This window comes from Rana temporaria, chromosome 2, assembly GCF_905171775.1.
Source record: "Rana temporaria chromosome 2, aRanTem1.1, whole genome shotgun sequence".
NCBI classification, from domain to species: domain Eukaryota; kingdom Metazoa; phylum Chordata; class Amphibia; order Anura; family Ranidae; genus Rana; species Rana temporaria.
In genome coordinates this window covers 472,591,647-472,618,468 of record NC_053490.1, presented here as the reverse complement: position 1 = coordinate 472,618,468, position 26,822 = coordinate 472,591,647, and the positions used below count along the sequence as shown (strand labels likewise).

At 46.2% G+C, this 26,822-nt stretch overlaps 1 protein-coding gene across 1 annotated transcript in view; it reads right to left on the bottom strand.

Moving 5' to 3' along the window:
- PROS1 (protein S) overlaps positions 1-21,233 on the bottom strand; it is a 104,480-nt gene extending 83,247 nt beyond the window's left edge. Inside the window, exons 1-2 of the mRNA XM_040338728.1 lie at positions 20,815-21,233; positions 230-387 (exon numbers count right to left, since the gene is read on the bottom strand). Of these exons, the coding sequence (XP_040194662.1) occupies positions 230-387; positions 20,815-20,893 (237 nt within the window). The 5' untranslated portion in view covers positions 20,894-21,233. The remainder of the gene's footprint in view (positions 1-229; positions 388-20,814) is intronic.
- Positions 21,234-26,822: the final 5,589 nt, after the last annotated feature.

The window sequence follows — 26,822 nt, the reverse complement described above, 5'->3', positions numbered from 1 at the left end:
GGGTCGCAAGTGCGCCACCGTGCTCGCGACCACACAGCGGGCATTTAAAGGGCCACGTACAGGTACGTGATTATGCCTGTCCATGCCATTCTGCCAACGTATATATACAGTGGCCGGTCCTTAAGCAGTTAAAATCAGGATCCTGCAAATTCAGATTAAAGTTGGCAAAATACAAGCAAAGGTCAAACAAATGTTGGCGCTAAACACAAAATATATTGTCTCTGCTTACTGTTTCAGGGGCGTTCTCAAATATTTCCCGAGCTTCTTCCTTATTGCAAAGTTCCTCAATACATTCCCTTTCCAGGTCACCACCTTTACTTTCTTCAAAAAATGAATTTGCTCTCCGTTTTCTTGTAAGGAATTGAGATGCGGACTGCGAAGATAAAACTGTACAGAAAAAAAAAAGTTCATTTTCAATTTTCTGTGTCACCAATAATCATGTCTCCAACTCTATGAAAACCTAGCAACCTTCCCCTGTTGTGGAACTGCACCCGCGCAGCCCATCCAGGCTGTGACCAGACTTGGTGCTGCGACTACGGCTACTGTAAGCCATGAAAGCCCAAGTCTATGATAAAGCCCAAAGGCGATCAGGAGCTTGCAATACAAATAAACTTTATTATAAACAATGTCAAGATCCTTTAATAACCCCGCTGATGCGTTTCAATAAAACACGACCTTGATCATAACCATGATTAAAGCTATGTTTGGCTGCATCAGCAGAGTTATTCATGGATTAAAAAATGGTTCTAAAGGTTTTTTACCCTAATTCATTTTCTGCATTAAGGTAATAAATCTTCTATGCAGCTCCATCCCACCCCCCTTTACTTACCGGAGTCTGATATCAATCCAGCTCTGTGCACAATAGGGCATTTGGCAGACTGATAGTAACAGTAGTCATTGGCTGCTCTCAATCAAATCCTATGATAGAGGTCCAGGGGTGGAGCCGAACCCAGCTGTAAGGCCTTGTACTCACGAGCAGACATGTCCGATGAAACCGGTCCGCGGACCGTTTTCATCGGACATGTCTGCCCGGGGACTTCTGTTCGATGGCTGTACACACCATCGAACAGAGGTCCGCGCGTAAACAATACGCGGGGCGTGTCCGCGGTGTCGCCGCGTCGATGACGCGGTGTCGCCGCGACAATGACGCGGCGACGTGGGCGGCCTGCCTTTAAAATGCTTCCACGCATGCGTCGAAGTCATTCGACGCATGCGAGGGATGGCGGGCGGCCGCACATGTACGGTAGGTCTGTACAGACGACCGTACATGTCCGGGCGGACAGGTTTCCAGCGGACTGTTTTAAAGCAAGTCCAGGAAACAGTTGTCCGCTGGAAACCTGTCCGATCCGCCCGAAAATGGTCCGCTCGGGCCTACACACGGCCAAACATGTCTGCTGAAACTGGTCCGCGGACCAGTTTCAGCAGACATGTTTGGTGGTGAGTACGTGGCCTTATGCCGCGTACACACCATCACTTTATGTGATGAAAAAAAACGACACTTTCTGTGAAGTAAAAAACAACGTTTTTGAAACTTCAATTTTCAAAGAGGAAGTTGCCTACACACCATCGTTTTCTCACAATGATCTTGCAAAGTGAGGTTACGTTCCACCACGTTTTACCATTGAAGCTTGCTTCTGGGCATGCGTGGATGAAAAAACGTCTTAGAAAACGACGTTTTTTGCTACACACGGTCAATTTCTGTGAAGTAAAAAGTGCACTTTTGAAAAACGACACATAAAATTGAAGCATGCTTCAATTTTTTTTGGTCGTTTTTTACAAGACATAAAACGACGTTTTCCCCCACACACAGTCAATTAAAGTGACGTTTTTAAAAACGTCATTTTTTTTCATCACATAAAGTGATGGTGTGTACGCGGCATTAGTGTTTATAGATGCAGGCAGCACAAGTGCCCCAATAGGCAGTGGCTTCCTATGGTAGGCACTCACCGAAGAGGATGACCCAAAAGCGCCGAAGAGGATGACCCAAGAATAAGTGGATTGGGGCTGCTCTGTGCAACATCATTGCACAGAGCAGGTGAGCATGACATATTTTAAAATAGAATGTTATGTTATGTTTTAAATAAAAAATATTCTTTAGAATCACTCCACCCTTGTTTATAATAAAGTTTAATTCTACTGCAAGTTCCTGATCAAGTGCAGTCTTTATCATACACTAGCAGCGCAAATGAGCTTGAGGGAGAGGAGCATCGGGTAAGTAAATGTGCATTATCAAGTCCCCTAGAAGTAAACAAGCAGTTAACACATGCAATGGGGCCATGAGTTTAAGGTTTCTTGGAGTTCAGCTTTAAAGGTTCACATGAAAATTCGGAATTCTTATAAGAGTAAGGTCCCTTCCACACGGAGCGGATCCGTTTAGCGGAGTCCACAAGCTCGGCCGCTACATTGATCTCCGCTGAGACGGCAGAATAACAGGTCCGTTTCTGCTCACCGTTTTCAATTCTGGGCTTTGGCTGGGCCATGCAAGGACATTTACATAGTTGTCTCGTAGCTACTCCTTTGTTATCTTGGCTGTGCATTTAGGGTCTCCCCAGTCTAGGTCCAGAGCCCTCTAGAGCAAGTTTCCATCACGGATGCCACTCTAAATTGCTGCATTCATCTTTCCCTTAATCCTCCTGACTAGTATCCCAGTTCCTGCCGCTGAAAAACATCCCCACAGCATGATGCTGCCACCACCATGCTTCACTGTAGGGATGGTATTAGCCATGTGAGGAGCGGTGCCTGGTTTCCTACCGACATGACGCTCACCATGCATGCCCAAGAGTTCAATCTTTGTTTCATCAGACCAGAGAATTTTGTTTCTCATGGTCTGAGAGTTCTTCAGGTGCTTCCTGGCAAACTCCAGATCTGTGCCTCAATACAATCCTGTCTTGGAGGTCTACAGACAATTCCTTGGACTTCATGACTTGGTTAGTGCTCTTACATGCACTGTTAACTGTTATATAGACAGGTGTGTGCCTTTCCAAATCATGTCCACTCAACTGAATTTACCACAGGCGGACTCCAATCAAGTTGCAGAAACATCTCAAGGATGATCCATGAAAACAGGATGCACCTGAGCTAAATTTTGAGCACCATGGCAAAGGCAGTGAATACCGTACTTATGTACATGTGATTTTTTTGTTTTTTTATTTGTAATAAATTTGCAAAGATTTCACACAAACTTCTTTCAAGTTGTCATTATGGGGTATTTTTTGTAGAATTTTGAAGAAAATAATGAATTTAATACATTTTTGGGTTGTATCATAACAAAATGTGGAAAAAGTGAAGCGCTGTAAATACTTTCCGGATGCACTGTATATCCCTACACATACACAGGCTTACACAAGTACCAATTATTTCTATGGGCAGGTGTAGGGAGCAGCTTTTCTCCCTGGCAGGCAAATATACCCAATTTTCATGTTGTACAGTGCCAGGCTTCCATGTGAGTAGACTAAAGAGAATTTAACGCTTTTGCCCATTAACAGCAAAGATACAGGTTCTGCTGATAGGGCACCTGCTTACCCACTAATGCCTTTCCTGTGCTCTACCAGGGTCCTCTTCCCTTGTAGGAGCACACGGGCTATGGAATAGTACATGATAATTGGCCACCCAGGTCCGAACTGCATCTTGCCAGGAAGGAAAAAAGGTCACATTCTCCCCCATACCCAGAAGTACCAAGTATATGTGAAGACTCAGACAAATTAACAGAGTGGCAATGGAGTAGGGGGAAGGTATGTATTGATAGGTTGGAGAATGCCCTGTCAAGGGAACCTGTCTTTTGGGGGTCTTAAGCTGATTATATGTTTGTAGCATCTGGTTACTTTAGGTACTGGTGCTATTTAAATTTAGAGGGAGATCATAGTGTAGTTAAACTCTGATCCAAATTGTTATGTGCAAAACAGGGTCTCTGTCTCAGCTTGGCTGTACTGTGGGCTCATTCTGTTGTGCTGGGGTGTTCTTCCAACCCCTGTGCAGTAGATGGCAGCAGTGGGGTCAAGGTTTGGGTGCTCTTCCCCAGCAGCCAATCAGGAGGGTTGACCCTCGTTGTGCATGCTGGGGGAGGGTATTTATGGGGCAGACGCCATTGGTTCTGGGTTCTCCTTCGTTCAGTATGGCACCCACCTTTAGGGTGGCCACTTTACGGTGCCCCGGCGCTATGGCCTACCTGGCCGGCGCATGCGTGCCACGCGGTGTTCCTGGTTCCGGGACCATGTTGGCCTGGAACATCTGAGCAGCGACAGGGACCCAGTGAGCGACTGGGTTCCCACCTTTGAGGATCCCAATCTGTACTGCTGTTCGGTGGGGAGTCCGTCTGAGGAGCGCCATCGAGAGGCTGGCTATCCAAAAGAGTTTCGACAAACCACCGGGGATCGAGGTAGCCGGACACTGAAGGATTGATCACCTGTCAGTTGGTACCTGGGGGACAAGTTGAAGGAGATCCAGGCGTAATTCACCTAAGGAGGATATCCTCCGTAACTACAGTCAGAGAGGGCCTGTGGCAGAGGGTCTGTGGCAGAGACTTTTCCTCAAGTTCACCAAGGAGGGCTCTGTGGCAGGGACTTTATTCTACAAATGTCCGAGTGATTCTCTGGCTGCCAGGTCAGTAGAGAGGCCTGTCCGGGTACGCTAATCCCACTACGACAGGAGTGGCGCAGAGAAGTGTTGCGCTTGGGAGCAGGACTGCTTCCTATCATTACGCCTGAATTTGCTATTCTCCTTTCTTCTTTCAACTTTACTTTCCTCACCACAAGTTTTATTGTTTTTACCCGGCTGGGTAATAAACAGCACAGCAAAGAGCACCTGTCATGGACATTCCTTCACTTCTACTAAATGCATCATGCACCCCTAGGAATTTGGAAGGGCCACGAGGTAAATGTGCCACCCAAAACAACCAGCAGCTCCTTCGGGGGTAGTGCTACATGTTGTTCCAAATTCATCCGGTTCTTGGTGAACTGAAATTCACTTTCGAAATTCAAAGGAGGGTTGCCACCTCATCCCTTTAAAAAGGAACACATCTGAATTACACAGGTTTTGTGGCTGATTAAGGTGGTAATTAAACTCACTTGGTGCCTTATCTGCATTAAATTAGCCTCAGAACCTGTGTAATTCAGATGTGTTCCTTTTTAAAGGGATGAGGTGGCAACCCTAGCGCCTGCATCCAATCAGCACAAGATAGCCAAGCAGGAGGATTCATTCATCTGTGAAGCGTGGGTGGAGGAATCTGTTTCAGCTTCAGACTGACACCCTGATAGTTTAGTCATAATACATGAACCATGATGGTGTCTGTTTATCTGACTAAAGAAACTTGTCAAATGATCTGGTGCTGACTCTACTTTCTGCCCCATGCAAGTGCCTCTAATCTTCTTGTTAATCCAGCAATTTAATTATCTTATACCTCTGCATAATTGCTTTGATGGCCAAGCATAATACAGAAATAGATAAATAACAACATGAGTTTTATGGAGACAGCTGTCATTGCCGGAAGGGAAAGGAGCCTGCAGAGGGCAGATGCTGGTTCTTCAAAACCGCAGGCATTTCGTAATAATAGTCCAGACCACATAGGGGCTTCATGGTGCACTGAGCCGTTGTAGTCTCGGTCCTCAAGTCATCTGCCAACTGGATGTACTTCTGCATTCTTTCAAGTGACCAGAAGGCAAAAAGGCCAGATACTTTCTTTAATCACTAATATAGTTCCACTATATACTACAGAACATTAAGGACAGGGCCCTAAATGTTGGTACCACTGGGTACAATGTTTAGCCCCATCTAACTGCAGCCTGCCATAGACTTTGACTGGCTGCATACAGTGGGACTGGATGCTGTATCTGTATGAGGGGCCTAGAGAAATGTAAACTTGTTACCCCATTCCCTGCCCCAAAGGAGCTTACAGTCTAAAGTCCTGTACACACGCCCCAGAATCTCGTCAGGAAAAAAACGTTGTTTTTCCTGACGAGATTATTGGCAAGATTCTCTTGCCGGTCGAGTGTACACACACCTTTCGAAAGAACCGCCGTAATTTTGAATGGCACGAACGCGGTGACATCATCGACAACAACGAGCATGCGCTCGTCACAATCGATGCCGTCGCCGCCATCTTGCTTCACCCTACCTATGCCTTGGAAGCTACTGCGCATGCGTCAAAGTCATTTTGAGCATGCACGGGTTTCCACGGAGAGGTAAGTATACACACGCTCAGGTTTCTCGGCAGGAATACACTGCCGAGAATCTCACGACGAGAAAATAGAAAGCAGGCTCTCTATTTTTCTCGTCGAGATTCTGGGCAGTTTTCTTGACGAGAAATCTCAAAGCCTCGTACACACGCACAGTTTACTCGGCAAGAAAGCTCAGCCAGCGGTTTTCTTGCTAAGGAAACCGTGCGTGTGTACGATGCTTGACAACTTTACCACAGTCTTTGGTACACTAGGTCCAACTAACCCAACAGTATGCTTTTGGCTAAACGAAGAAAGCAGAACAAGCCATGGGTCAATATATTGGCTGCCATTACTAATTTCCTTCTTAAAGTAGAACTGAAGGCAAAACTTTTTTAGTAAGGGAGGGTTTACCCCTGTCAGATTTTTTCCACCATCTGTGTCCGATTTTAGAGATTTCCCTTCACTTCCTGTCCCATAGCCAAACAGGAAGTGTGAGGAAATCCTGGCAAATTTAGGGAATTCCTTTAAGGTCACCAGAACTACTGTCCTCATTGGAAAAATAACCCTATATTACTTTTCTGGGGACAACCCAAGATTATTCTTTTTACTTTCACTTCTGATGAGAACGATAAACAGGACCAAATTGAGAGGTTAAATCTTCCTATCGGGGCCACAGTCAACAATAAAGTTCTAATCCCTCTCCACTGCATCCAAAACAACAACAACAACAAAAAGTTTTGCTTTAAAGGGACACTAAAGGCAGAATTTTTTTTTTTTTACCTCCGCTGTGCAGTTCGTTTTGCACAGAGTGGCCCCGATCCGTGTCTTCTGGGGTCCCTCGGCGGCTGTCTCGGCTCCTCCTCGCAAAAGTTTTCCACGTTCATGCGAGCTCCCTCGCATGGTGGAAAGCTTTTGCGAGCGCGCTCCCGTGATACATCGGCGGCCATAGCCGCCGACTGTATCACTCGGTCCGCCCCCCGGCGCGCCGCGTCATCCGCTGTGATTGACAGCAGCGCCAGCCAATGGCTGCGCTGCTATCAATCCGCCCAGCCTAGCCAATCAACGGCCAGGCTGGGAAACCAAGAACATCAGGTGAACGCGCCCGGGAATTTCAAACGGTCAGGTAAGTAAAACGGGGGCTCGGGGGGGACCGGTACCATCGGATGTTTTTTCATAGGATGCATTAAGGTGAAAAAACTTTTACCTTTACAACCCCTTTAAGTTATACTTTCATGTATTGTATGCTTGGCTACAATGACAATCATTTGGCTAAAGTTTTTTGAGATTTTGATGGGGGATCGAGTATGCAGCAAATAAATCCAGAGTGAAGTCAGAACAATTGATCTGCTACCTTCTTCCAGATTAGGGGCTCAGAAAATACTGTACCTCATCAGCATAACAGCCAGGCAAGCAGCATTTTCAGAAGAAGCAAATAAATGGCAACACACATATTTATTTTATGGGGCTATTGCTGTGTGGTGTTGTGTCCATATCAGAATTTGCATCTAATTTCCACAGTCTGCATGGGAAAAAACATTTGGCATCCATTTGATGCTATCAGTAACACTTCCAACACTACTGACTATATTTACAAAAACTGACGAGAAGAAAGTTCTCCTCAATAACAGAGACCCTGCCCATATAAGACAATTTAATTTCACGTTTAATTTCCCCAGAAAATTTTCTATAAAGCTTGTTGAAAACTATAGTCATGTTCTCAACTTTTATAGAGTCCAGTAGTGAATGGAGATTTATAAAGAGCACAGTCATATTTATTAAAATCTGCTATACCCTGCCTCACTACACTAGCACTTATCATTTAGGCCCACGACAAGCTGGGCATTTGGCATAGTACTAATACTTGCCATAAAGGGTGTGTATGATTCCGCGCAAAGGAGAAAAATACCAGCAGGGGAAAAAATATATAATATAATATGGTAAACCAAGAGAACTGCTGCCTCTACAGATTACTACCACATAGGTGGAGTAAATGAATGAAGGAGAAAAATAAGTAGGTGTGGTGCTGTTCAATTTTCATCAGCACAAGCACTTTTTGGACTTTTTTGAATATCTAATTAGTACTTTTTTGAATATCTAATTAGTATTTTTTTCTGGACTTATTTGAATGCTCAATAGGAGTTTAACTTTTTAAATGTGTATTCATTTATTTAATGCTTGCCATACACCAGCTGAAAAAAAATGAACACACGCTTGTGAGAGCAAACAGTATTGTCATCATGTAATGATGGACCCATAATGTACCTCAGATGATGATCAGCACGGGACATGCACAGCAGGTCGGGTCCCCTCCTCCTGTGTAGACATAAAGGAGGAGGTGGCTTCACTCTGCTCGGACTACTCAGAGCCGCTCAGACAGACCGCGGCCGCAAGAGAAGGTGATCGTTGCAGGCCCTGCCCTTGGGCGTCACACCCTCCACCCCCCCGCAAAGCCACAGCAGCTCTCCTCTCATGTGTTCTCTAACCTGCCCTGTCAAAGTGGTGCCGCTGCCTACACCCGTCCCGCTATCACCACTTAAGTCACAAAGGGGGGGTGCCGGCCTATTCACCCCCCAGTGTGTGGCTCCCCCCACCCCCCAGTACTGAGCAGAGCAGCTCACCCTTTTTTCCCATCACCTCCCACTCATTGTGGTATTGTACCTTCATATATATATCATGTATATATATATATATATATATATATATATATATATATATATATAAATGTATGGAGTTTTTGTTAAAGTGTGGTGGAATTATGTTACAGAAAATGTTTTTTTTTTCTTCAAATCTAATTATGTATATATACAAACTATTTCCCTCGTCGAGTTCCTTGTTAGGCTGTCGAGGAACTCGACAAGGCAAGTTTCTCCATTCCCGTCGAGGAAATAGAGAACTTGCTTTCTTTTTGGCTCGTCGAGTTTCTCGACAGTTTCCTCGACGAAAATGTACACACGACCGGTTTCCTCGGCAAAAAAATATCTCCCAGCAAGTTTCTTGCTGGTTTTTGCCGAGAAACTCGGTCGTGTGTACGAGGCTTCAACCGCAATGGCGACGGCAGCACCCAACAGCTGATGGGAAACATCAGCAGTGGTGCCGACATTGAGGGACACCAGGACAGGTAAGTCTCCATTTATTAAAAGCCAGCAGCTGCAGTATATGTAGCTGCTGGCTTTTAATTATTTTTTTATTTTTTTGCACGGAACACTGCTTTAAGCATTTCCTAGTTGAGCTACTATAAATGAATGAAAATTAATCAGATAAATAGCAATTGTCTTTAAAAAACAGAAGATATTCACACATCATTGCTACAAATTAGCTTGATATGCAATCCTCTGGAAAATACAGGAATATGTTCTGCATGTAGATAGTAATAGCTGTAGGATTTACGGTGGAGGGTTCCATTAACCTCACATGATCCTGACCCTATAGGACCTTGTGTAGGAGAGGAAGGTGTCAGGACCTTGGGGGGGGGGGTTATTAGCTAAGACTGGAATGTTAACACTTCTCCCCATTCATCTTGGTGCTTGTCTACTTCTACATACATCCCTCTCCTCCCCCACTTACTAATAACTATTATGTCCATTGAGACAATAAACTTACATACGTACCTTACTGGCTTTCTTTATTTAACAAAATGCAAGAAGGGTCTTTCAATCCATTATTGCAAGGTGTTGGATATTAAAAGCAGTGTTTTGGAAAAATGGCTCCTGATCTGACAGATAGACAGACAGACCAAGAATGATGAGCCATAAGAAATCCAACACCCTTCCTTTGTCAAATCACCACATCTCTGTGACCCACATGGCTGCTGTTCAGTGTGCGGGTAGTAAAAGCTTATGTGGAGAAAATGGAATCAATTAGTAGAGACTTTAAAAAATCTGCATAAAATAACAAAAACTCATTATTCCTTTATGGTTGGCTACCATACTGCCATTGTTAAAGCCGGGTACACACAGGCCGAATGCCCAGAGACATCGGCCGGTTAAAAAGACGAAAAACGTCTGAAATTTGGCCCATGTGTATGCCACCCTGTCATAGAGAAGCCAGCCATTTGGCCAGCTTCTGTCGGACGAGCATGCTGGAAAACCAACAGCCGACCGAATGGTGGAGAGCGCTGATCGGAAGGGTTCTGGTGGGGGGGCGTCCCACTGTCAGAACACAATAGCTCAGCAGGGGAGATCGATGTACTAACTTTGCATAGTTAGTACCAAGGCTCCGTCCGGAACTGACAGTTTTTTTCATTCAATCCAACTCATAGGGGAAGGAGACGTATTGACGTGTGGCGTTACAGTCCTGTGTGGACGGGCGTTCGTGAGAGCCGGCCGGCTTTACCTTTTTATCCCATGCTTTTATGAAGAAACCATGTTGTAAGTGCAATTTTTCTATTAAATTTATGTTTATTTTACGGTATATCACTATTGTGAGTATTATTTCACACATACCGGTGTTTGTTGCAGTTGGGGTTTACAGCCACAAGCTGGTTATGCTTGCCATCTGGTAAGCTTGCATCCCTTACGGTGATCTTTATTGGTGGTGGTTTATCAGCATACGATTCACTTTGGAATTATTCATTGCACCCTTAATAGGACTTCCTTATCAATGAACATTTTTATTGTCTTCCATTTTTGATTCATTTCATTGGATTTTGTCATTTTTTCACATGTTATTTAATTTGTATAGCACAACTACATTTTTTCTTCAAATCTAACTCATAGGCCCGGATTCACAAAGCACTTACGCCGACGTAGAACAAGATACGCCGACGTAAGTGGAAATGTGCACCGTCGTATCTGTGCGCCGGACCCACAAACTGAGATGCGCCTAAAAATAGGCTTCATCCCGCCGACGTAACTTGCCTACGCCGGCGTAGAGTTGGCGCACATTTAGGCTGGACGCATGTGGTGCTCCCATTGATTTTCTATTCAAATATGCAAATGAGGGAAATACGGCGATTCACGAACGTACGTGCGCCCGACGCAGGCTACACGATGTGCGCGTAAGTTGTACGTCCGGCGTAAAGTTAAGCCCCATAAAGGAGGTGTAACCCAGCAGCAGACATGCAAAGGTCTGCACCAGGGAACACAAGCCGGAATATTTTACAGAGTTTACGTTGGACGTGTGTGTGGCTGGGCGTAGGTTACGTTCACGCCATAGGCATTGATCCGGCGTAGTTTAGGCAGTTGTTTCGACGTGGTTGTGAGCATGCGCAGAGGGATGCGTCCACGTCCTGGCACATGCGCAGTTCGTGATACGTATCTGTCTGGCGCTCGGACCATCATTCGCATGGGGTCACGCCTCATTTGCATGGCTCACGCCCACTTCCACCTGCGCCGGCGTACGCCTTCGAAACACAGCGCAGTTTTGGGAGCACTGGCTTTGTGAATTCCATGCTTGCCTCTCTGCGCTGCGTCGGCGTAGCGTAAATTATTTGCGCTACGGCGGCGTAATGTGCGCCCGCTCTCTGTGAATCTGGGCCATATTGTATACCAGGCAGCTGATAGAAATAATGTCATAGGTTCCCATCATTATATTGTGGGGCCATGCTGACCCAGCCACCCAAAGCTGATACAGTGACCCCTGACTTAGACAAGATGAGTAGGCCGTGATTTTCAGTGTCATGGTGAAATAAGGAGTACTACAAATAAGTATCTGGGTAACAAAGTCAGGTAAAACGGTTTCAGTTTTTACACCCAATCAGAGGAGTTTTAAAGACATAGAAATTTCTATTGCACATGATTTGATGATTGAAGTGAATGCAGTTTTATCGAGGTGAAGGTGTTCTCTTTTAGGGCCCATTCACATTATGTGCAGTTATCTGAGTTTTTCCATACTGGATGATTGCAGCTAACTGCAATGACACAAAGAGAATGATAGTTTTCTATGTAGCATATTCACCCTAGGACACTGAGTAATACTGTATTTATTACAGAGATGTACTTTAAAATGCAACATAAAAAAGAACAAGCGTAAAAATTAGCACAAATGCATGTGACTGCAGGTCAAAGGAGATGCCATTTTATGTGCATCATAGTCTGAATGGGTCCTTAGTAAATCAGACACACAGGGGTTGATTTACTAAAGGCAAATAGGTGCTTAATAAGCTTAATAAATGAGGTAAACAGGGCTTTTTGTCAGAGGGAACGCACCCCTGACAATGAATGTATTTTATGGCAAGGTATGCTGGAGAGTATAATGATGCTGGCTACTGGGGGGGGATCTATTGTTGCTGGGTAGGTCTATTGTTGCTGGCTGCTGGAGGGTCATATTGATGCTGGCTGCTGGCAGATCTGTTGTTGCTGTTGGGGGTCTATTGTTGTGGAGGGCTCATTGTTGATGGTGGGGGGGTCTGTTGTTGTATGGGGGATCTATTTTTGCTGTGGTGGGGTCTGTTGTTGCTGGGGGAGTCTGTTGTTGCTGGGGGAGTCTGTTGTCACTGAGGAGGGGGGTTGAATCAAATTCCATAAAAATTACTTAGTGGCACAAAATTATACTTGGTTCTGTAGTCTCTAAAAGGGACCTACTGGGAGGTGGGTAGGGGGTGGAGCCAAGAGACAATGCTCGGAGGTGGGTAGGGGGCAGAGATAAAGGGTGACTCAGAAGGCAGGAGTTCCTGCACCAATTCTCTGGAGGTAAGGCTTAACCTTGCAAGAATACCCAATCACGTGCAAAGAAAATAAAAAACAACAGCATTTTTGCTTGCACATGATTGGATGGTGGAAGTCAGCAGAGCTTCTGCTCATTTACTAAGCTCTGGAGCAACTGCATTTTCAGAGTCTACAGTCTGTTTTCCTTTATTAAATTAAACCCACAGCGTTGCATGTACATGAATGCACAAGATTATCAGGCCAGAATATACATAAGGTGTACATAAAAGTACCGGGTGCAAGGTATACATGAGTACGTAAGTGTACTAGGTGCAAAGTATACAGGAGTAGTACATAGGGTACCAGGTAGAGCGTGTAAATGAGGAGTACATAAAAGTACCGGGTACAGAGTGTACAGGAGTGCATAAGAGTACCACCAGTTACAAATGTAGCACTACCCCCTAAGGAGCTGTTGAGAATAATTGTAGTTCCTGCCGCTACCCCACTTTTCACCGTTTCAGAACTAAGAGTCCACATTGAGCCCTGGTTCACACTGGGTACGATTTGGAACGATTTGAGATGCGATTTGACATGTCACATCGCATCTCAAATCGGCGGCAATTGTCGGCAATGGCACTGTCCTAATCAGTGCGACGCCGCATCTGCGATTTCAAAAAGTAGTTCCTGTACTACTTTAACCGATTGCGGGCCGCGATTTACATTAAATTGCGGCCGAAATCGCGGCAAAATCGCAGCCGCGAAATCGCGCATTTTACCGCGATTTTGAATTCGCAGCAGTGTGAACCTAGGCTTAAGAAGAGACGTATGCACCAATTACTTAGTCTTGTTTTCAATGCTTTTAATAACCGAAACTTGCAGTAGTAGAGGGATGGAGGGTTAGGGGGGAAGTTCAGATACCTTATTGCAGATCACTGAGGAACTTTAGGATCCAAAAGACAAATACCACTTTCTATCAGTGGAAACCTTTCTGCCTCATTCAGCAGCAGGGAGTCTGGGCATACACTGTGTGGGAGCTGATTGGAGGAAAGGCGCCCCCCCCCCCTCTGCCGAGGAATGAAGAAACTTGCAGAGCTGTATTGTGAATAGACAAGCTCTCTGCTTATCTCTCTCTAAGTTCCCTCCCCGACACACATTTTTAGCTGCTTTTATCTCCTGTGTCGAAGAGCTTATCATACTGATAATAGAGGAACAGAGCAGCAGAAAGACACGGGACTCAGAGCTTTGGAGAGAGGTAAGTAAACACTACAGATATATGTGCCGAGCTCAGATTTCATGAATGGGGTTTACATCCACTTTAAAGTATAACTAAAGGCAAAACGTTTTTTTTTCTGTTTTGGATAGAGTGGAGAACCCCTGTCAATTTTTATTGCTGGCTGTGCCCCCATTAAGGATATTCATCCTCTCTATTTCTCCTGTTTACCATTATCAAGTAAAAAGAAAACCCCAAATTTTGGATTAGTTCTGGTGAGCTGGGGGTCCCCAAGAAATTCCTTTAATTTGCAGAGATTTCCTCTCACTTCCCGTTTAGCTATATGACAGGAAGTGAAGGGAAATCTCTGCAATGGGACAGAGATGGCGAAAAATTTGACAGGAGTTATACCCTCCCTTATTCTATCCAAAATGAAAAAAAAAGTTTTGGCCATAGTTCTAATTTAAGGTCAAATTCACACTCATACTAGCACCTTATACCTTTATCTTGCATGGGGGTTTACTAGAGCGTAAGGCCCCTTTCACACGGAAGGCTGTTCTGCCGCAGTTAAAAGCATGTTTATTTTCTGTGAAATTCAAGACTCCAGGAAAAGCGATCAGCTGCATTGGTACAGTGCGATTAGCTGCGTTTACATGCGGTTGTATTTAGCTGGGGCACGATATTGAACGGGGATCCGACTTGTATCCCTGCCAATACCAGGCACTGTGTTTGGTATGAATCATGAGGGGGAACTCCACGCCAAATTTTAAATAAAAGAAGACACCTGAAGTCGGAAGAAGACCCCTGAAGTCGGAAGAAGACCCCCGGAGATGCCTAATAAATTACTTTAAAAACCTGTTTTTTTTTTCTTGACACTTTTTCCCCCAGGTGAACGGGTAGGGGTACGATGTACCTCATACTCAGTCACATAGGGTGGGGGGCCGGGATCTGGGGGCCCCCTTATTAAAGGGGGCTCACGAATTTCGATAAGCCCCCCTGCCCGCAGACCCCGACAACCAACGGCCAGGGTTGTCGGAAGAGGCCCTTGTCCTCATCAATATGGGGACAAGGTGCTTTGGGGCGTGGGGAGCCGCAGGGAGCCCAACTGCCCCAAAGCATCCACCCCCCCCATGTTAAGGGCATATGGCCTGGTACGGTTCAGGAGGAGGGGGGCGCTTGCTCATTCCCGCTCCGATAAGGGCCTGGTATGCTCTTGGAGGGGGAACTCTAATGCCGTTTTTTTATTAAAAATTTGGCATGGAGTTCCCCCTCATGATTCATACCAAACGCAGCTGACACAGCGCACTGTGATTACCTGCGGTTATGTGCAGATAGCTGCGCCAAATCACTCCTGGACGCAGTCAATTCTATTTTTTCTTTCCGCACCAAACTGCATGTAACGAAACCGCAGCTAAACGCAGTGTGTGAATGGGGCCATAGGAAAGTTGACCATTGTGTGCTTAAAGCTGCGGTACATAACTTGAGAAGCATCATTCTATCCGTCCGTGTGAAAGGGGCCTTAACTTGTGATCTGCCGTTAGTGTTTTTTATGTGTTGCACATGACAATTTCTCTTTTTCGATGTGGCCCAGGAAGGTCAAAAGGTTGGACACCCCCGCTGTATACATTCTGTATCTGTTATCGTTCCATCTCTCAGTACACACTGTCACTGGTAAATGTTCTATCCTCTATCCAGCTGGGACACGTAACACTCAGATCTGTTGCAATGCTTGCAAAAAGTCGAGTAATGAATGGCAGGCAAAAGTAAAACAGCAAATGAAAGCACAAAAGCCTCCTATGAAGCCAGCTATTGACAATACAAAGGAAATGAAGCCGTCCCAGTAAAACACATGTTTTGGACTGAGAAGCAGCTGTGACAAACAACAGGATGTCAGTGAACAATAAGGGAACACACTGGATTCATGGCACAAACTCTTGATCAGTGTTACAGGCCGTAGTCTAAGCTCTCTGCTGGATATCCACTTAGATCTCTGGATACACAATCGTATGTAGGATTAGACAGTAAGATGAGTGTAATGCTCTTATATATATCACTCCATCGCCATAATCCACCGGGAGGCTGCTTCAGAATTTCTGTAAACATTCTAAGACCTGTCTGAATGTCTGTAAATTCAAACACTTTTCGGCTCACAATATTTACCCTGGATCAAGTCATGAAGTCATCAAGTCATGAAGTTTTTCATTTTGACTGCTGACTGGACGATCTTGCAGGGCAACTCCTCAAACTGATTTCTGTTAAATGGGTATCACTCAATTTTTAAGATTCCCCCAAAAGTTGGTAAGTGTACACTTATCATTGTCCTTTCGCACTGAAAATTGAAAAATTGACAATCGCTGTTAACAAAATTTCAATTGTTGTAATCGAAATTTTAAGGCCAGAGTATTGCTGGCATTGCCAAACTTGGTCACATCACTGGTAAAAATGGTACCACATGTAGCCAACCTTAAGCTAGCTGTACATGGCTCAATGTTATCTCTCAACAAGGGAAAATTAACTTAGTCCATGCCAAACAACATGGATGGAGGGACCCCCCTGCCAGTTATTTTATTCAGGTAATAAAATAGCATTGCCAATTCGATAGGATGCAGTTACTGTTTGGCAGATCATTTTCCATCCTGCTTAGTCAGTTTTTAAATTGAGTTTTGTCAACCTGGTGGTGCTTTCAAGATTACCATTGGCAGTAGTCTGCCAAAAATTTGAGCTGTCTATGGCTAGTCTTAAAGGAGTTGTAAAGGAAAAAAAAAATTGCCTAAAATGAATGTCTGCAAGGTAGACAGACAGAATAGTGTAATGATTCTGTTAAAAAACGAGTAAATACCTATTAAATTCCTTCATCTATATCACCTACGGCGTTCTAGTTTCTGTTCTCTCATTCACTTCCTGGTTTGCGGCACTCGTTCATGTAAGAACTACATTTCCCAGTATGCATTGCGGCACGCCCAGTAATTCACACCTCCTTGATAACTCTAAGGCCGCGTACACACGACCGGTCCAAACCGATGAAAACGGACCGAAGTCCAGTTTCATCGTTCCAAACCGACCGTGTGTACGGCCCATCGGACTTTTGTCCTTCAGACCAAAGTTTTAGAACTTGCTTTAAAATCGAACCGATGGACGGCTGACCATCGGTCAAAACCGATGGTTAGTACACAAAAGCATCGGTTTAAAACCCGCGCAAGCTCAGAATCAAGTCGACGCATGCTTGGAAGCATTGAACTTCGTTTTTTTCAGCACGTCGTGTGTTTTACGTCACCGCGTTCGGACCCAATCGGTTTTTGAACTGATGGTGTGTACGCACATCAGACCATCAGTCTGCTTCAGTGGTGAATCGATGAAAACGGTCCGTCGAACCATTCTCATCGCATGGACTGACCGTGTGTACCAGGTTTAACACATAGAGAGCGTCCTGCCACACAGATGTAGTTCCCAGGAGGGGGAAAGCACGTCACTGACCACCGCAGTAAAGCCTTCCTTCACTGTGGTGAGTTACAATCAGACAAGCAGGAAATGAACAGAACAGAGAACAAATAGAGCAACTTCTGAGCAAAAACTAACAATGAGTTGGTGAAAAGTGCAGGTAAAGGGTGCTTATTATGAAAAAAAAAATGTTCCCTTTACAACCCCTTTAAGCAAGTCATAGATTGTTCAAATCTGGGTCGGTTCAGCAGAGACCAGACAAAATTTGAACCATCTACTGCAGGGGTCAAGTCCTGGGGAAAAAAGTGTGGAAACTCCCACACAAGATCCACTCCCCCACCAAAAAAAAAAAAATGATACACTAATATGCATAATTACTAAACCGCAAGTTCTTTCTAAATCCTGCGATAACTTGCGGCAGACCTCCGCAATGTCTCCTGGGAACAATGACAAAAGCTCCCAGGAGACATTGCGGCATCAAGGAAGTGACGGAATACCCGCACACTACCTGATAAATCCATATACAGGAAGTGGCCAGTAACATAAAGGATTACTAAGGTTCGCCTACCCCTGACAGTGACTCAAGCTGGGCATCGGCGCTTAGTGAAGGATTGGCTCGGGCGGCTCGGCTGCTCTTGGCTGCTCTAGTCCTGCAAAGGGAACTGAGTTCCTGCTGTGAAAAAAGTGCAGGAACTTCGTTCCCACGCGTTCCCGCAGGACTTGGGCCCTGATCTACTGGCAGGCTGATTTAACCCAAGTCTATCAATCGATGGACTTGGGTGCAAACAGCAAACAACTCCCCCAACAGCCAATGGCAATGATGGGGGAGTTGAGCAATCCTGTGGTTGAAGGAAAGAAAATCGAATAATCTATGGCCTGCTTTAGGCTTCTGTTACAAGACCAAATCGTTTGTGGGGTAGCAAGTATCTTGCGAAAAACTAAAGCTGGGCCCCTGAACTTTCCCCAAAGCAGCTGGTCCTTGAGCCCATGCTGCCCTGAAATTAGAGGGGTCAGAGTGCTGGGGGGATATCTGGTGTGTAGAGAGTTCAGAGTGCTGGGAGGGATATCTGGGATGTAGAAGGGTCAGGCCTCGTACACACGGCCGAGGAACTCGACGTGCCAAACACATCGAGTTCCTCGGCCAGTTCAGCCCTGAAGCCACCGAGGAGCTCGGCGGGCCGAGAGCTCCCATAGAACAACGAGGAAATAGAGAACATGTTCTCTATTTCCTCGTCGAGCTCCTCGTCGGCTTCCTCGGCGAAATTGTACACACGGCCGGGTTTCTCGGCAGAATTCAGCCAGAAACTCGGTCGGAAGCTGAATTCTGCCGAGGAAACTGGTCGTGTGTACGGGGCTTCAGAGTGCTGGGGAGATATCTGGTGTGTAGAGAGTTCAGAGTGCTGGGGGGGGGATATCTGGGATGCAGAAGGGTCAGAGTGCTGGGGGGATATCTGGGATGTAGAAGGGTCAGAGTGCTGGGGGGGGTATCTGGTGTGTAGAAAGGTCAGAGTGCTGGGGGGATATCTGGGATGTAGAGGGGTCAGAGTGCTGGGGGGATATCTGGGGTGTAGAAAAGTCAGAGTGCTGGGGGGATATCTGGGATGTAGAAGGGTCAGAGTGCTGGGGGGATATCTGGGATGTAGAAGGGTCAGTGTGCTGGGGGGGATATCTGGTGTGTAGAAAGGTCAGAGTGCTGGGGGAATATCTGGTGTATAGAAAGGTCAGAGTGCTTGGGGGATATCTGGTGTGTAAAGGGGTCAGAGTGCTGGGGGGGATATCTGGGGCGTAGAGGGGTCAGAGTGCTGGGGGGATATCTGGGATGTAGAGGGGTCAGAGTGCTGGGGGGATATCTGGTGTGTAAAGGGGTCAGAGTGCTGGGGGATATCTGGGGCGTAGAGGGGTCAGAGTGCTGGGGGGATATCTGGGATGTAGAGGGGTCAGAGTGCTGGGGGGATATCTGGTGTGTAGAGGGGTCAGAGTGCTGGGGGGGGATATCTGGGATGTAGAAGGGTCAGAGTGCTGGGGGGATATCTGGGATGTAGAGGGGTCAGAGTGCTGGGGGGATATCTGGTGTGTAGAGGGGTCAGAGTGCTGGGGGGGGGGGATATCTGGGGCGTAGAGGGGTCAGAGTGCTGGGGGGATATCTGGGGTGTAGAGAGGTCACAGTGCTGGGGAGTCATCAATCTAGCAGATATATTATATGCACAGGACAGATTTGGTACTTTATGTATGTAGGATTTTCACACTTTTCTTTGCTGTACAGAATGATTGTTCATGTAGTTAATAATGAGCTCCACCCAAAAGGGGAAACTCCGCTTGTCTGCCTCCTACCTACTTGATGTCTGTTTACCTGCACTGTCTCCATTGTGGGGGCCCAGAGCATTACTTTTGCCCAGGGGCCCATTATGCTATTAAGACGGCCCTGCAACCAGTGATTGGAAGTGATCGCACAGGGGTAAGGCGAGGATAACCTGTGGTTAGGGAAAGGTTATCACAGCGAGTAGCTTGAACCCAGAGCCAGTCATCTGTCCTAACCAAAGGTAACCGATCTCTGCGTGATAACTTCCAAACACCAGTGGTCCCTGTCAACCTGTCATCGTTTTGTAACCGGCCGTGGCTGTCTGCACACACCTAGGCTCCTGGCCACGGTTTTCTAAGAGATACTTGCCGATTTGGTCATGTGAGTGAGGCCTTAAGTTTCTCATAGATGAGCACATATGTTGATAATTGTGTTTATAGATCTGTGGATCAATGTCCCAAAAGCCATACCATCATACACATAGAAAATATTACATCAGTCGCACTATTAGTACATTTAATTTGTGAATAAAGGATTGTTCCCTCTTCTAAGAAATTACATTGCAACATCCCTGAACAGTTGTAAACACGTCCAATGCCAATGATATGTTAATAGCTTATATATTAACCCCTAGCGAGCAGGGCCCTCTGATCCTTCCTGTATTGAATTGTATTGTAACTGTCTGATGTTGTAAAGCACTGTGCAAACTGTTGGCGCTATATAAATCCTGTAAAATAATAATAATAATATCGGTCAGTTTCTTTGAGCCTAGCGCAAAACATGTCCAAATAGAACTTGTTCCTGCTGGCTATTTTAATAAATACATTGCAGTATTGCAGTATTCCAGCTACAACAGATTGGTTGAATTGCCAGGAAGCCTCCTGATGTGTGTGGTCGGCTTTGGTCCTAGTGGGCAGCATTGCCGGAGAGTGCCATATCTGATGCAGCTCTGCCTAGAAACCAATCAGCTTTCATTTTTTTTAGTTAAAGCTTAATTGAACAAGATGAAGTTAGAAGCTAATTGGCTACCATGCGCAACTGCACCAAATTTGCACTCTCAAGTTTTAGTAAATCAACCCCAATGCATGTAAAGAAGTTCAAATCAAAGATATAACAAAAGAGAACACTTACACGTCCGTCCTTCCGACAGCGTGGTCATCAGTAGAGTGGAAGCCAGCAGGATCAGACAGAATGAGCTGAGTAACATCATGTTCCGTTGTAGAGAGGAGGCAAGAGGCTGGTACAGCCTGGCCTGCTCACTGCTGGGTTTGTGAGCTCAGCTCTGCCTCTTGTTCAGTATGCTGGGCTGGGGGGAGCTGCACACACACTGGAGAGAGGCCCAATGATTCCAGGGCACTTCCAGGAAACATCCCTCCCCTGTCCACTGACAAGTACACAAACACAGGACCCTGGGATCAGGTATCCACATGGATTATTAGGCTTTATCAGACGGGAGGCATTGCAAAACAGCGTGCGGTATTTACATTAAACCTGCTCACCAACGCACAGCCGACTGTTTACAGAGAACTGCTTATGTGACAAAATGGACTTTCATCTGGAACAGAAGGACTAAATCAGGCCAGTTCATTTAAAGTGGAGGTTCACCCAAAAAAAAAATGTTTAACATTACATTCAGCCGAGTTGTCCTAATGACAATCGGCTGTTTTTTTTTTTTTTTATCCCCGTACATACCGTATTTTTACCGCCGCTTCCGGGTATGTCTTCTGCGGGACTGGGCATTCCTAATTGATTGACAGGCTTCCGACCGTCGCATACTGCGCCAAAAGAAGCTGAACGTCGGTGCGCAGGCGCCGTATAGAGCCGCACCGACGTTCGGCTTCTTTCGGCAACTCATGACGCGCTGTATGCGACGGTCGGAAGCCTGTCAATCAATTAGGAATGCCCAGTCCCGCAGAAGACATACCCGGAAGCGGCGGTGAAAATACGGTATGTACGGGAAAAAAAAACCAGCCGATTGTCATTAGGACAACTCGGCTGAATGTAATAGGCGTTCCTATGCACAGGGAAGATGATTGACGGCCGGCTATGGCGCGTCATGCTTCCCGAAGATATCCGAAATAGGACTTGCCTCTTCACGGCGCTATACGGCGCCTGCGCACAGACATCCTATTTCGGCTATCTTCAGGAAGCATGAAGCATGATGCGCCATAGCCGGCCGTCAATCATCTTCCCTGTGCATAGGAACGCCCATTCCCCGCGGGGAGTCTGAAACTTCATTACGGCAGTAAACTGTGAGTACGGCGCCAAAAAATAAAATATAGGCGTACTGTAGATCGCGCTAGTATGCTTGATGGCATGCTAGGAAAAAAATTTTTTTTTAGGGTGAACCCCCGCTTTAAGGTAGATATTAAAGCAAAAAACATATTTCTTATGTAGCGCCCCCTTACTTTCAGTAAAGGTGCTACGCTAAAGTTAGTGGGAGAATGAGAGAGATAATTTGCTCTCATTCTGAATTATGTCAAATTTGGCTTTCACCAAATCTGGATTGTTCTGTGTGCTAGACTGTGTTCTAGAGATGAGGCACCATCCCTGGGCGGCAGCGGCAGGTGGCACCAGAGAGGTCCAGGTGGAGCCGCTTTTGCCTAGCAGCCAATTAGAGGAGTTTTCCCTCGCGGGGCATGCTGGGAAGGGGGATTTCTGTGGCGGAAGCCGTTGTTCTTGGTTCTTCGCGGGTTCCTGGTTCTAGGTGCGGCAACCACCTTTAGGGTGTGTGCACATCGCGGGCCCCACCACTATGACCTACCTGGCCTGGGGTCGCGCGCAACGCGGAGTTCCTCACTCTGGGCCCTCATGGCCTGGAGCAACTGATGCTACCAGGGGCCCCAGTGACTTACTGAGTCCTTAGCTCTACTGAAGAGATCCTAAGCTACGTGCTGTGCGGTGAGGGATCGGCTCGAGGAGAACCCGGAGGCAGGTTGTCTGAGAAGCTTGAACGAACTATCGGGGGTCTGGGTGACCGAACACTGACAGATAACCTTAGTACTGTCAGTCGGTGGCCCCAAAGAGAAAAGACTGGGAGGATCTGCTCTGCTATTCACCATTATCAGCATTGAGCCTGTGGCAGAGGCCTCATCTGGCATCTTATTTTAAATCAGAGCCAAGTCAGTGGCAGTGACTTGTCCTTCCCAGCAACTTTCAAGTGACACTTCGGCTGCCAGGCTCGTGGCAGGGGTCTGTCCGGAGGCACTTCGCCCACTCTGGCTAGAGTGGCGACGAATTGTATCTACTATTACTGAGAGCAGGATTGCTCTCCTTCTATCCAAGCCTGATACTGCAAAGTTCTCTTGCTTCATCTACCTTTTCTGTCTACCTCATGTTGATGTTGGTCGTGTTGGGCTGAGAAATAAAGCATTCAGAAAATCTCATTCGCTGATTGGACATTCGTTTACTGCTCTACTCACTACAATCACCCTAGACAACGATTAGAGGTAACTTAATACTCCGATCCCAAAACAACTAGCGGCTCCTGAGGGGGTAGCGCTACACTTATTTTATTTTTGATATAGTAAGTAGCTCAGGGACAAGACTCAGAAGGGCAAGAAATTAGAATGGGCGGCACACACACATGAAATTGACGTTCACATTGACACTGGCAGCAGTGTACAGTAGCAGAGTAGATGATGAAACCTCACCAACCTGACACGTCCCCTCCAGAGTCACAGTGACAGTCTTTCTCCAGGTGGTTCCTTCAGTCCACTTCAGTCCAAACAGCACTGACAGTCCCACTCCTGGCTGGGCCTGCTTCCATCCTGCAGATCTGCACACGAGGCTCCGGCCGCTCCGCCCGGCTCCCTTATCCCTTGCACCATGACATCACACAACATGCTCAGGCCAGACCCACCCTCCACTGATGCTGCCCCACATTGTTTAGCATAGACTTAGCCAATTTTCCCTTGTTAAGAGAGAAAATCGAGCCATGTACAGCTAGCCTAAGGTTGGCTACATGTGGTATCATTTTTACCAATGATGTGACCAATTTTGGCAATGCCAGCAATACTTTGACCTTACCTTACTTACCAACTTTTGGGGGAATCTTGAAAATGGAGTGATACCCATTTCACAGAAATCAGTTTGAGGAGTTGCCTGCAAGATCGTCCAGTCAGCAGCCAAAATTAACACACTGTAGCAGGGCACTTTGATGGTCTTTGCTGGCTCCGGACAGGAACTGCGCATCTGCAGTTCTGAGCAGAGCATCACAGCCATATTTTTTACTGGCAAACTTTTCCTGTCACTGGCATTTACTGGCAGGAGAAAAGTGTCAGTTTTTTACTGGCTGCCAGTAAAAATACTGACAGTTGGCAACACTGCAGTGTAGTACACATCACTACTACAGTGATCTACACTAGCTTCCATGTCCCTTGTCAAGTGGTTCCTTGCTGCTCACTTAACACAGGAGGTTGCCTGCTCGGTATTGGGGCCATTCAAGGAACGTTTTACGTTTTCAGACTAAATGTAAAATAATCTTAGACTGGATGAGGTGGAGAGGATGGACAGCGACCTTACAGTTTTCCCTTTGTTTATTTAGAGAACATTTTGCAGTTACGGATGCAGCGCTACCCAGTGCTTTAAGTGGGCCAAAAGAGGTGCCGGTACTCTATTAGGCGCCGGTGCTCCCCCCCCCAATACTGATATATATATATATATATATATATATATATATATATATATATATAATGAGCTCTCATGGAGGTAACATGGAGGGAGGGAGCTAACAGAAATGAAAATTGTCCATCACCACCAATAAAATGGTATTTCCAATTGCCATCAAATTACGTTTTTTCCTGACCTACCTTGTGGCAGCAGAGCGAGGCAGGCACTGAAGTCGGCGGGCAAATGGGAGGTCTGGTCTAGCACGCGGCCTGGCTCCGCTGCTCTCACAGTAACTGACTGACTCGTCTCCACCCCCCGGGAGCAGGCTGAGCTTGACTCAAGCACGTAGCCGACGCCGCCCGCACGGCCGCGGAGACTACAACTCCCATGATAATTAGCGGCACTGTGGCGACGTCACATGACAATAACAGTCATGATTCCGTCATTCAGCGCCGCAGACGGATTGCGGACAGCCGCGGCGGCTATTGTTTCGCGGTCTGTCTGCAATACAAACAGACAACATTACTTGGGGGGGGGCACACAGTAAAATTGGGGGGGACGTGGCCCGCTCAGGCCCCACCCTGGAGACGCCCCTGACTATAATGCTGTAGCTAGCTCTCCGCTGCGTTCCGGTACCGGAAACCCACGTACTGGGCGCACGGAGAGGTGCTGGTACTCTCCAGGGCCATTTTTGGAAGTGGCGGTACTGAGTACCGCCGCGTTCCGGCCCACTTAAAGCACTGGCGCTACCCCCGTAAGAGCTGCTTGAGTATATTTGGTTCTGTACTCTGCCTCTCAACCCCAAGAACAGTCTCGGCCCCTCTGGCACACCTGGCAATAATGTAAGTGCAAACACCCAGTAAAAGGACACAAATTGTGGTAAACACAGAAATGATCTTCACTGTGAAATTTATTAAGAATGGGACAAACAGTAACAGTGTAACTGAATAGTAGACAAACACATCTCAAGTAAATCAGCTGTGTAATAATGATTGAAGATTAAGAGCAATAGGACTCAGTGATACTGTCTGGCTGATTTCAGGGGACTCCTCAAGGCGAAAAACCCTGATAGCAGAGGCAAACACTCTAACAATGACAGATCACAAAATAGCAAACACTTTAAAGTGGTTGTAAACCCTAAGGCCTCGTACACACGATAGGATAGCCAGAGGACAACGGACTGAAGGACCGTTTTCATTAGTCCAAACCGATCATGTGTAGGCCCCATAGGTTATTTAACCTTAGGTTAAAAAAATGAGAACTTGCTTTAAAATGTAACCTATGGACTGGTAACCGATAGGTTAAAACCGATCGTTAGTATTCAAAAACCCGCGCATGCTCAGAATCAAGTCGACGCATGCTTGGAAGCACTGAACTTCGTTTTTTTCAGCATGTCGTTGTGTTTTACGTCACTGCGTTCTGACATGATCGGTTTTTTAACTGATGGTGTGTACGCCTTCGGTCCTTCAGACCGTTGTCCTCTGGCTATCCTATCGTGTGTACAAGGCCTTACAGACCACTTGGCCCTACAGGTAAGCCTAAATTAGGCTCACCTGTAGGTACAAGAAATATCTCCTTTACCTACACGGTTAAGGAGATATTTGCAAAAAAGACTGCACCGATGTCTACGGCACATGCGCGCCGAAGACAAAGGCGCAGGCATACTGGGCATGCCACTAGTGAAGGCATCATGCCATCACTGTCGGCTCCTGTGTGCATGCGCGGGAGTGATGTCATCACTGCTCTGGCCAGTCACAGCGCCGGAGCAGCGATACCCTTATGTCACTTGGGTATTATGGCGCCGGCGGAGGAGAGGAACGAGGGTTACTTCGGGGGCTTCAATCTCAGGTACTTTGTGTACTTCCTGCATTAATTCATTTATAGATTCCTGAGGGGTGGATAAATAAAATAATAAATCGTCTGCATATGCTGACACCCTGTGTTCCACAGATCCAATACGGATCCCTATAATCTTCATGTTCTTCCTAACTGTACTGAGAAGTGGTTCTAGAACCATGGCAAATAGCAATGGGGAAAGTGGGCACCCCTGCCTGGTCCCATTGCATATATTAAAGTACTTTGATAGCCTGCCGTTAACCTTGACCCTTTCTCTGGGGTCGCCATATAATGTCAAAACCCATCCCATCATCTGCTCTCCTAGACCCACCTTCTTCAACACTCCGGTCATAAAGGCCCAACTAACCCTATTGAATGCTTTTTCAGCATCTATCGACAGTACCACCTTCGGGCTTTGATCAGGTCCATTTTATACCCAGTGTAATAAATGTAGGCAATGCCATTATTACCTTACCCAACTCCTCAACAGAGATAGGTCGTTCCATTTTCTCAAGAGCTGTAGTCAGCATGGGAGGCAATTCTGAGGCCCTTAGGTACTCTCGGATCCTGTTCACCAAACCTCTGTCCACAGCCCACGCTAAAGTTGAATCTATGTTATACAGAGATTTATAGTAATGTTGAAATTCAGCAGCTATCTGTTTATTATTCACAATTGTGAGCATGGCATGAGT